This window comes from Apodemus sylvaticus, chromosome 2 (genome assembly GCF_947179515.1).
Source record: "Apodemus sylvaticus chromosome 2, mApoSyl1.1, whole genome shotgun sequence".
Classification (NCBI taxonomy): domain Eukaryota; kingdom Metazoa; phylum Chordata; class Mammalia; order Rodentia; family Muridae; genus Apodemus; species Apodemus sylvaticus.
In genome coordinates, this window is record NC_067473.1 from 58181647 (window position 1) to 58194130 (window position 12484).

At 42.6% G+C, this 12484-nt stretch overlaps 1 protein-coding gene across 1 annotated transcript in view; it reads left to right on the forward strand.

Moving 5' to 3' along the window:
* The window catches only part of Lrguk (leucine rich repeats and guanylate kinase domain containing), a 102196-nt gene that overhangs the window by 79814 nt on the left and 9898 nt on the right, over positions 1 to 12484 (forward strand). Inside the window, exon 16 of the mRNA XM_052172464.1 lies at positions 3271 to 3401. Within this exon, the coding sequence (XP_052028424.1) occupies positions 3271 to 3401 (131 nt within the window). The remainder of the gene's footprint in view (positions 1 to 3270; positions 3402 to 12484) is intronic.

Sequence of the window (12484 nt, forward strand, 5' to 3'; positions counted from 1 at the left end):
GCAGATAAGCAAGCAAACATGGACATTCCTGCCTACTCCTTTATCCATCTTTTTTAGCTACAGTTAATTTTAGGAGAGTGCTGCTGAAGTGTGTGTTTGTGTGTGTGTGTGTGTGTGTACATGCCTGAGTCCAGAAGCCAGAGTTAACTGGTGATTAGCAAGCACCAGGGATCCTCCTACCTGTGTACCCACACACCCAGCCCTGGGATAACAGACATGCACTGCACAGCAGGCTTGTGTGGGCGCTAAGGAATCAAATTCAGATTTTACGCATCTATGGCAAACACTGAGCCATCTCTCCAACCTCAGCACTGAAGTCTGGTTGTTTTTTAATTGAAAATAATGTTTTCATAAAAAATAGCCTGATTATGGTTTCCTTTCCCAGATTCTCCTCACCTACCCACCTACCCAAATTCCAAATTTGTATCCTTTGTTTCTTCCTCTTCTTTCTCTCTTTCTCTTTTTCTTTCTTTCTTTCTTTCTTTCTTTCTTTCTTTCTTTCTTTCTTTCTTCCTTCCTTCCTTCCTTCCTTCCTTCCTTCCTTTCTTTCTCTTATTAGAAAGAAATGGGCACCTAAAAATAATAAAAATAAGATAAAATAAAAACAAACAAATCAAAATAAGACAAAACCAATAGAAAAAATCCAAAGAGAAAACACAAGAAATATGCAGCTGCAGAGATAACACACACTTCCACACACAGAAATCCCATGAAAATACAAAATGGGAAACTATTTTATATAACATAAAATGTTTTGTTTTTATATAAGCAGAAGACTTGTAAGATAAAACAAACAACAACAAACCAACACACACATACACATACACACAAACACACACACATACACACACGTACATACATGTATGCACACACACACACACACACACACACACACACACACACACACACGAGTTTATTTGTGTTAGCCATCTACTGCTGGGCATACCATACCCTTAGTATGCTTTGTATACCCAGTGGGACTCCATTGGAGAAAGCTAATTTTTCCTTTGCAACTAGTTATCTATTGAAGACAGACAGCGTTTGGATTAGGCATGGGGCCTCTCAGCACTAGGACTGCATCGGGCCCAGACCTGAGCAGGCCCCTGTGCATGCTACCACAGTCTGTGTCCATATGTGTGTCAGCCCTGTTGCATCTAGAAGGCCTTGTTTTTTGGGGGGGGGGGTCCACTATCCCATCTGGCTCTCCCAATCATTATGCCCCCTCTTCCTCAGAGTTCCCTTAACCCTCAGAGAAGGATTTAATGGAAACCCATTTAGGGCTGAGGGTTCATGTTCTCTTGCTCTCTGCACATCGTCCAGTTATGGGTATCTGTATACTATACATTCCAGTCTACACAAGCAGTGAATTCTTAACACTGATACTCGGGCTAACCATACATCTGCCTCTTTGTAGAATACTGATTCCATGCCTCATGTTCATTTCCTGCCGCTCAAGGTATTTAAATGTTTTCTTCTTTTAGATCTTTAAACTTCTGACAATCTCTCCACCGTATAGAGAATTTCCTTCTCTCCCCATTACCCTCAGAGGATTTCTTCTGACCACCATGCTGTCTCTATCCCTTTATCTGACTTCATTGTATTTATCACCTAACCTTTAAAAATGTGTTATTTGTCTGCCTGTAGCCTTAGTAAAGTCCCCCAGGTTAAGGAGTTTCTGTTTATTCCTTTGTCTCCATCATCCACAAAGACATCCACCGAGTGGTAGGTTCTCCAGAAATATGGATCGAATGACTGTTACCAAGAAGACTCGGGGAAGGATTTTTCCACATGCACTTCCTTTTGATCAGTTTGTTGTGATAAGTATGGTTACCTTAATGTACCTCTTGAGATTCCTCCTTACCTAGAATTTCTGGGCTTTGTGCCCGGACCATCTCCTGCACCAGAGAATCACTCTCTGCTCCTACAGGTGCTGGGATTCAGAATTCTAGACTTTCCTGTCAGGATTACTTCGCAGTAGTGTTCGTTTTCTTTTAGTAGTTTTAGATGATCACAATTGGGTTCAAGTTCATATTCAGTCCCAGCACACAGCACAAATACACAAAGGACAGTTCCCTGCTCTTCCCCCACCTCACCCCACCCCCTTCTCCTCTAGTGTTTTCCTTGAGACTGCATCTCACATAGTCTAGCCTGGCCTCAAGTTCTCTTTTTGCTGAGGATAACCTTTAACTTTTGACCCTCCTATCTCAACGTCTCAAGAACAGGACTTATAAGTAAATGGACACCACCATGCCCAGCTTCTCAGAGCTGGGGTCACACCAAAGGCTCTGTGAGTGGTAAGCCATCACTCTAAACACTAGCCTCGAGGTCTCATGGTTTTACAGGTATTTCTATCCTCGGGCCAGCTGTGTGTACAGTTCTTCCATTTGTGGGCTGACTTCCAGATACCTTCTTTGCAGCTTCTCACCATGTCAAAGAGCCCAGGCCTTGTCTTCCCAGCTCAGAGAACCTGCCTTCCATCTTATATCGGGGGTGTGAGCTTCAGGCCCCGGGACCTCTGACTTCTGGGCATCTACGCCCATTTGCCTATTTCTGACTTCTCACATTCACCTAGAACTGTTTCTTTCCTGATACAAAACATGCTTCTCCTATACATAAATGTTTCCTTTTGTCTTGGGTGAGGACTAGTTTCCTACATCTCTTAATTAAGCATATTAACTAAAGATACTTGTGGGAGTTATTTATTTTAGCATTTTGTAAGCAATATTCCATACATGGAACATTGGTCAATGTTTCATGGTCAATGCTTCCATACATCTCAAATGCCTGAAACCCAGGGCATATCTTAAATGAGCATGACTAGAAATGTGTATTCTATATCTAAACATTTTCTAATGTTTAAAGGAAAGGTTCAATATAAATTATGAATAATTGTTGTTCCATTGAACTTAATCTTCTTAGAATTACATGTTTTAATTTTCTAGGCTTTCAGAAGGCTAGATAAAAGTATAAGGGTAACTTTAAATATTAAAAGCCATTCTTGTTTATTTTTTATTACATTCTTCACATTAGTATTAATACCAAACCTGTGCTGAGTACTGGTTACCTTCCAAGGGGTCGTGCCTCCTGGGTGCTCTAGGCTAACATTAATTTTATCGTTACTGTAAAATGTATCTTATTTTCAAGTAGAAATGAACAAACTTTAAGTACACAATTTCTTGTGTTTAAACAGATAAAATATAAAATGTTGCTGTCACATCAAGAAATTTTCTCTTGTATGTTTCATTCACAAATTTATGTTTTCCTCACCAGATATTAAGACATCTTACCTGAAATCCGAAGAGTATTCTAGGAAGTCCAGTACGTTTGAATTCTTGGACTCAACAGACAGAAACTACATTACTAAATTATGGGCCAAACTTTCATCCAAAAAGTCACCAGTGGTAAGGGCAGGGCAGGCGGGGTAGAAGTGGTTATAGAACCATGAAAGGGTTCAGGGTCCGAACATGTTGGCGCACGCCTTTAATCTCAGCACCAGGGAGGCACAGACAGGTAGAACTCTTGAGTTTGAGACCCACTGAGATTACATAGTGAGACCCTATTTAAAAACCAGGGTTGGGGGTGGGAGTGGGGAAGGGTGGGTGAGGGGGAGAATTTGGTGATTATTAAGTTTTCTTAAACTATTCTCTCACATCTGTGAGCTGGACAAGATTCTTTCTCTCCCTGCAATCCAATCTCTAGGAATAGTTACTGTCTTTAAAATTGAATTTTCAATGTAAGTTTTTTAGTACCATTTTCTCAGGCTTCCAGTAAAACCACGGCATCCAACTCTCTGTTTTGCAGTAGGAAAGCACCGTAATAAAACAAACACAGCAAAAGGTGTATTTCAAGGGGCAAGTTGCTCTGAGCTGGGAGATGACTATGAGTGTCTGGGAAAAAAAGCAAGTCCACTCCAGAAGTGTGTTTTATGACAGTGCTGTATAAAGCAGGCCTGTAACATTGTCCCAACTCAGCCCTCTGGAAACATCTGGAAATCGGCCCATGTAGGAATGTCTAATACGGGTTCAGAGTAGGTTGTGCTCATTTTCACAAGTAATAACTTTTTATGTAATGATTTGGAAATGCAGATACTTACAGTTACAGAATAAACCTGTGGTGGTGTGAATAGTCATGTGTGTGAATGGTTGGCCCATAGGGAGTGGCACTATTAGGAGGTGTGGCCTTGTTGAAGTGGGTGTGGTTTTGTTGGAGGAAGTGTGTCACTGTGGAAGTGGGCTTTGAGGTCTCATATGGTCAAGCTAGACCTAGTGTGGCACACAGTCTCTACTTGCTGTCTGTGGGTCAAAATGTAGAACTCTCAGCTCCTTCTCTAGCACCATGTCTGCCTGGACACTGCCATGCTTCCCGCCCTGACTATAATGGTCTAACCCTCTGAAACTGTAAGCCAGCCCCAATGAAATGTGTTCCTTTTCTAAGAGCCAGGGCTGGAGAGACAGCTAAGTGGTAAAGAGCACTGGCTATTCTTCCAGAGGACCTGGGATCAATTCCCAGCACCCACATGACAGTTCACAGCTGTCTGTAATTCAAGCAAAATACCACAATGCACATAAACAAACAAACAATGCAAATAAATAAATGAATGAATGAATAAATGAATAAATAGTTGCTGTGATCGTGGTGTCTCTTCACAGTAATAGAAAATCTAAGATGGTACTGAGTTTCTGGTTGTCAGCTTAAAGCCAGCTTGTTCAAAGCAAGTTAGCACACGACCTTCCAAAGTCAGAACCAAGATCAGTGGTCAAAAGAATCAATGGTTCAGGTCTTGTGCTGTGGTGGAAAGGGACCTGCTTGAGCCTTCTGTAAGCCATGACAGTTGTTGGGAATTCTGAGGGCATGAAACAGATGTTTCTGCTTGGCTTTTCTGTGTGGCCTCTTGCACTGACTTTGAGGGTAGGCCTGCCCCTCTCACCTCCTCACACAGAAGCACTCCCACATTCCCACAGCTTCCCTCTAGTTCTTCAGTTCACACTGCTTAAGACAAGGGTAAAGTCTGACTGACTCCTTAGCCACGCCTCTCAAGCCTGACTAGACTCTGCAAGTCCCCCCAGTGCAAGGGCTACAGATGATGGCCTCTTAGAGTCAGCCACGTGTACGTGAGCTCATAAGTGTCTGTAAAGAACGGGAACTGGTGTCACGATGCTTGAGTTCAGGGAAGCCATATAAGTCAGACAAATCTAGAATTATGCCTGCTCACCGGGATTTACAAGAAATCGAACATCATCCATTAGCAGTGGAGACCACTCTCCATCTTTGGATTAAGAATCCAAAGGCTTCTGGCTATTCTGGGAGGTTTCAGAAGAACCAGCCTTCTTCAGATTACATGGTAACTTTGGAGATGTTCTTGTAAGTTCCTGGATTTCTTTTCAAGCTGCTGGTTTTGGCTTTCCCCATATTCTCTCCTTTCCTACTGGCCTGCCTCTCTCTCTCTCTCTCTCTCTCTCTCTCTCTCTCTCTCTCTCTCTCTCTCTCTCTCTTTCGTAGGGTCTTAGGTAGTCCTGTGATCTCTCCATCCCCTGGAATATCTGGTAGAAATGAACAGGTAAGGCTACCCTAACATGGAGTACCCGCTGCCCTCTGTCATTCTGGTTCTGGGACATTCAGGACCCTTCCTGTCAGTACACGGTTTCCTCACATGCCCTTGACACCCTGGCTTTCTTGAAAGATATGCTGTGTTATTTCTAAGAGTTGAGGCTCTCAGACAAAAGTTCTCAAACCTCCCCCCTGTAGCTTCGGCATCCAGGGTTTAAAGTTCCATACATGACATCACGGACACCCTTACTCATTCATGCTGACACATGCCCTGACAACCAGGTCTACCCCATGCCACAGTGAGGTAGTGCTGCACTGCAACCTGATTCACACCGTTCAGAATACACACCACTGACATGCATGCTTTGCCTGCAAGTGTACATTCATGGTTTGCATAGTCAACGTTTATTTAAATGGGGTCAGGCAGTATGATCTATTAGAAACTGCTCGTGCTTTTGAGATGGCTTTTCTCAGGTCATGGCCACCAGACCAGGTACCAGGAGCCGGGGACAAAAACACATAAAAGCCCCAGTCAGTGCTCTTAGCTGTGATTCAGCCCCATTATCACTGTCACCACAGGGAAGAAAGGTACAGTAAAGGTGATGTGTAGGTAGAAGGGGTGATCTAGGTGGTGACAGATGAGGGAAGGGGCAGTTGCCATGGTCACCTGCTGTTGAAAAGTACTGTGCCAGTTTCCTCCGCCTTCTCAGGGCACCCCCTTTAGCACAGTGGGTAATGGGTATGTGTGTGCATTGCATCATATGTTAGAGTATGCATTTACCAATCAGTGATGGCAATGGTGTGCAAAGCCCCTTTGCTTCCCTATACCCAAGAGGAGGTCCAGTGTAGCAAGGACTTTTCATAGAAAGCAAATGACATCCTCTAAGAATTGACCATCAGTCCCCTTGAGAGATGGTCACTATGGATGGAGAGATGGACCATGCTGCCTTCACACAGCATTTGCAATCTATAGGGGCTTTTTATTCTTTCTTTTTCTCCTTTTTTGTTTTTTTTTTTTTTTCAGCCTGGGTTTCTCTATGTAGCTGTGGCTGACCTGGAACTCACTCTGTAGACCAGGCTAGCCTCAAACTCAAGAGATCCTCTTGCCTCTGCCTCCTGAGTGCTGAGATTAAAGGTGTGTGCTCTCACCGCCTGGCTCTAAGGGGATGCTACCTTTCCCCATTGCCATGCCAAAGGGAAGTTTCTACATGTTGTCGGAAGGTTTTAGTGGGATGGAGAACGTAATTACAATTTTTGTATATCAAAAATCTATCTCAAAATATCTAAAAGGAAAAAGGTAGATATTTTTGTGCCTTTTGGTGTTTTGATTGTAGATTTAATATGTCCATGTTTTCATTGAAAACTGTTAAACTTTAAAAAGTACTGGGCCAGTGAGATAGCTCCGCAGGGGTGGGTGCTTGCACTGAAAGCTCAATCCCAGCACACACCTAATGCTAGAAGATGAGAATAGACTCCACAGACTTACCCAGACGCATACTGTACACGCCACTCCTCCACACACAAATAATAATGATTTTTTAAAATAATTAAGGATAAATTTAATAAAGGAAGTGAAAGTCCTCTATGAAAACGTTAAAACACTAAAGAAATAGCTAAGGAAGATGCTAGAAAATGGAAATGCCTCCCATGGTCATGAACCTGAAAAACTGATGACATGAAAATGGTCATATTACAGAAAGCAATCTAGAGATTAAATTAAGTTTTCACCAAAATTCTAATGATGTTCTTCACAGAGCTCGGGGAAAAAAAAAAAAACAACCCGATGTTCACATGGGAGCACAAAGACCCTGAATAGCCAAAGCAATCTTCAGCAGAAAGAGCAGTGCTGGAGACATCACAATGACCAATCTCAGGGTGCATCCTATGAAGCTACAGTAACAACCCCAGCATGGTTCACATGACAAACACATGAACCAGTGGAGTGGAATACTGGACTCTGAAATATGCTCACATAGCTAGGCTACAGTCATCTGATCTTTGACAAAAGTGTTAAACATATTGCAACAACTATAGCATCAACAAAACAGCCCCTTCAGCACTGTGCTGGGAAGACTGGGTGTTCACATGGCAAAGGATGAGACTCGTGAGCCGGGAATAGGGTTCAGTTGCTAGAGTGTTTGCCTGGCATTTATAAAACCATGAGTTCAATCCCAACACTACATAAAATCGGGCATGGTAGCCCATGGCTATAATCCTAACACCTGGGAGGTAGGGGCAGGAGGACCAGAAGTTGTGTAGTAAGTTCAAAGCCAGCCTGGACTACAAAACACCCTGGAAAAAGAAACTAGATACTGCATACCCTGCACAAAAATCTGAATGTAAGACCCAAACTCTGGAACTGCTAGATGCACCGGGAAAGGCCCCAGGGTAGAGAGACAGGCCTGCTGGGACTTCCTGAAAAGGACTGTAGTGGCACAGCAAACAGCCCAAGAGTTGATAGCGGGATTGCAAAAAAAATTGAAATTTTTACACAGAAAAGGAAATAATTATATTTGACAGAGCAGAGAGTCAGTTACAGAATGGGAAATAATCTTTGTCAACTCTACGTCAGATGAGGGATTGATAGCTACTCCTGGGCTTAGCCAAAAGGTTCGAAAGCAATTGGATTACTATCTAGGATCTATTTTTAAAAATCTCCAAGAATTAAACACACACACACACACAAAACCTATCCAGTCAGTTTAAGGGGAATAATGACATTAACAGGAAGTTCTCAAAAAAAAAAATACAAATGGCCAAAACATATTTGAAAAAGTAAGGATCCTTAGTTTAGGAAAATGCAAATGAAAACCACTCTGAGATTCTCGCTTGTCCAAATCAGAATGGCCAATATCAAGAACACAAATGACAATAAATGCTGTCAAGGAAGTGGGTGGGCAGGTCTGATATATGCTAAAGGCAATGCAAACTAAGAGAGCCACTGTAGAAATCAGTACGGATGTTTGTCACATAACTCCAAATAGAACTACTGTATGACTCAACTGTTAACCCCTGGCTGTGTACCTGACAGATTCTGAGGCAGCATACCACAGAGCAATTTTACACATCTGTGTTTATTGCCACATAATTCACAATAGCCAAAACATGCATCCATGCTACATGTCCATCAAAAGGAATGTATAAAGATGATGTGGTATATGTACACAATGAAATCTTATTAATCTCTAGGGAAGAATGAGATAATGTCATTCCTAGGAAATGGATGGAAAAGGAGGTCAGTGTTGAGTGAAACCATCAAGACTCAAGCCTTAGACTATTACTGAATATTTCATATGTGAACACTATTCTGTGCATGTGTCTTTCTCTGTCTCTGCCTCTGTATGTGTGTGTGTATGTGTGCATGTGTGTGTATGTGCATGCATGCGTGTGCGTGAGAGAGAGAGAGAGAGAGAGAGAGAAAGAGAGAGAGAGAGATATGAAAGCAGAAAGGAGATTATGAGAGTAAGAGGAGGCTTAGTGAAGTAAGGAGGAACAAGAGAGGTGGTGGACCATATGTCTTAAAAAAGGGAAAGAAGGAAAGAGGGCAGAGAGAGCTATACAGGAAAAATAAGAACTAGTTACATGAATATGTCCTCATCAATCCCAATTTCTTTGCATTCTAACCAGAACTATCTTAGTTTCAAAGGAGAAGAAAGAAAATATAAAAATAGGCTAGGCATGGTGTGCACTTTTAAGCCTAGCACTTAGGGTACAGAGTCAGATGGATTTTTCTGAGTTAGAGGTCAGCCTGGTCTACATAGCAAGTTTCAGGACAACCAGGGTTATGAAGAGAGACCATGTCTAAAGGAAAAGAGGAGAGGAGAGGAGATAAGGGGAGGGGAGGGGAGGGTAAGGGAGGGAGGGGAGGGTAAAGAGGGGAGGGGAAGGGAGGGGAGAGGAGAAGAGAAGAGAAAAAAGAAAGGAAAAGAAAGAGGAGAGGAGAGAAGAGAGGAGAAGAGAGGAGAAGAGAGGAGAGGAGAAGAGAGGAGAAGAGAGGAGAAAAGAGGAGAGGAGAAGAGAGGAGAAGAGAGGAGAGGAGAGGAGAAGAGAGGAGAAGAGAGGAGAAGAGAGGAGAAGAGAGGAGAAGAGAGGAGAAGAGAGGAGAAGAGATTGGCTCAATGAGTAAAGACACTCGTAACCGCCGGCCATCTGACTTGATCCCTGAGCCCACATGCTGGAGGGAAGGAACTGCCTTGAGTAGATTTTCCTTTTACCTCCACATGCATGCCATGGTCCACACATACAGAGAAATGTCATAAAAAAGGATGTTAATACTATGTAATGATAATAATCTTTCTTTAAATGCACATGCAACTAAGATGTTTAATATAAAAATGTAAGGAAACTTTTCGTTTGTTGTACCTCAGTTATATTAAGGAAGACATAAAGGGTCTGCAGGAAGAGGCTGGAGAGACGCTCAGTCATTAAGAGCACTTGCTGCTCTGGCAGAGAGCCCAGATTCAATTCCCATTGCCCACATGCTGGCTCACAACAACCTGTAATTCTAGTTCCAGAAGAACACACACACACACACACACACACACACACACACACTCAAACACACACTCACATACACACTCATATACACACACACTCACACTCACACACACACTCAGGTATTTACTTATCCACAGAAAATAGAAAGAAATCTTAAAGAAGGAGGAGGGAGCTCTTGGTGCTGGAATTACAGATGGTGGTGATCTGCCATGTTGGGGCTGGGAAGGAGACAAACCCCGGGCTTCTATGAATGCAGCAACTTTTCCTAACCACCCCTGCCCTGGGCCATCTTCATAGCTCCCTAAAATGTGTTTTGACTAGGATCTAAAAGTAAAAAGGTTAATAATAAATCTCATGAAAAGATGTATAATGCCTCTACATATGAAAATATAAAGTATTATTTAGGAAAAAACTGTCACATTTATGAATTACAAGAATTGCCACTGAACACATGTCAGCTCTCTTCAAATGTATAGGTATAATGTGAGCCAGTCAAAAATTCCCACAGCTCTTTGTGAAATTCATTTTAATATTTGTATGGAAATGCTAGCACTCTCTCAGAGACAAACTTGTGCGAACATGGGACTGACCTGTGCGAGCATGGCAGGAAGAAGATGAGACCTTTGGTAGAATTAGCTGCTTACAAATGAGGGATTACATTTACCGAAGTCCTACACCACACACAAAACCTAAGGCGTTTGCCATCTATGTAATCTACACAATCTCATAAACGAGAAAAGCAAAACAGTACTTCTAAAAGATAATGTAAGAGAGATTCTTATGACCATGAATAGTTTCTTAAATAGAAACGCAAACAATGATAACTAAAAGAAAACGTAGCAACACCGAATTACAATAAATCAAGAACTTCTGGGCAGGGGAGATGGCTCTGGCTCTGACCAGGAGGACCAGAGTTCAATCCCTGAAACCCTTTTGGTGGAAAAAGAGAACTGACCCAGGAAAGTTGTTCTCTGTCCTCCACACGTACCCTGAGGCACACATGCATACGCACTAAATGAATAAACAAATGTAATAAAATTTAAATTAAGAACTTCTGCTAATAAAAGTGGCATTAAACTTTAAAATGGCAAACCACACCAAGGTACATGTGATGTATAAGTAACAATATTTGTACCCACAATACATAAAGAACCCTTACTGGTTACTAAGGACAAAACGTATAATTCATAGGAAACATGCACAAACACACAAAATGCCTAGGTGAGCAGTGATGCATGACCACAAGACAATGCGGGTTATAGTCACATTGAGATGCTTGTAAGAATAAACTGAAAGCAGTAAATTATAAAACAGACTTTTAGGACATGACAGTGAAAACTGTTCCACGACAATGGATGGGAGGTTAAACAGTGTGTGTGGACGGCAGCTGGACATCCTGCCATTGAACATACATGTGCCCCGTGCCTCAGTGCAGACATTCCTGACGTATACTCAACAGAAGGGGGAGGCATGCACACCAGGAGTACAGAGTATTATTAAGCAGCGTCAGCCACAGCTGCCCTAAACCTGAAATCCAAATGTGTAAAATGTCAAATACATAATAAACTACGAACAGTAGTGTAAGTGAGCATACTTTGATTTAAGCGTATTTAAAAGACACGACTTTTTGCACTTTTAACCCATATCAGGATTCAAATGATCTCACCCTTTGGTCAGGGACAGCCTTTTCTAGCTGACCTTCTTGAGATGGAGTCTTTGGTAGCAGCCTTGCCATTTGGCATAGCAAGCTAGCCCGTGTTCTTGTGTGTTACCTGGCACAGACCTGTTGTTGAATGTCTGTGTGAGCACCTGGTCCCCATCTGGTGGTGCTGCTGGGGTGCTGTGGAATCACAGGTTAGGAAGTAGAGCCTTGTTGTTGAAGGCAGCCGGTCCCTGGTGCAGGCCTTGGGGTTTACAGCCTGGCCCCACCTTTCATTCTCTGCTTCCTGAGTGTGAATGAGATGTCACCGGCCAGCCCCTACTCCTGCCACCACACCTTCTCTGCCTGAAGCCATATCTTGCCCTGCTATGATGACATATGTCCCTCTGGACACATAAGCCCAAATAAAGCCTTCTCTTCCATAACTTGCTTTTGTCTGGGAATTCTAACACAGCAACAGAAAAGTAACCAAGACAACTCAGAGCAGTTTTTACAGTAAGCAGTCTCGGTTTCCTTAAGTGAGGCATTGTGGTCATCAGGGATGCCCGTTGCTATTGGGGTAGCCATTACTTCTGGGACTCTTGAGGGGAAAAGACACTAGGAAGCAGACGCAGGGCCCTGTTCATGCTAGTGAGTTTCTCCCACTGATCTATAGTCTCTGCCCTCTGGTCCTTTTCCCTGGCCAGATAAAATATTCCATGAGTTCAACCTGATATTTCTAATTAAAATTCAGAGCCTCGTGAGTTTTGCTTTTTCTATTACACCTTTATCTTTCTTGCA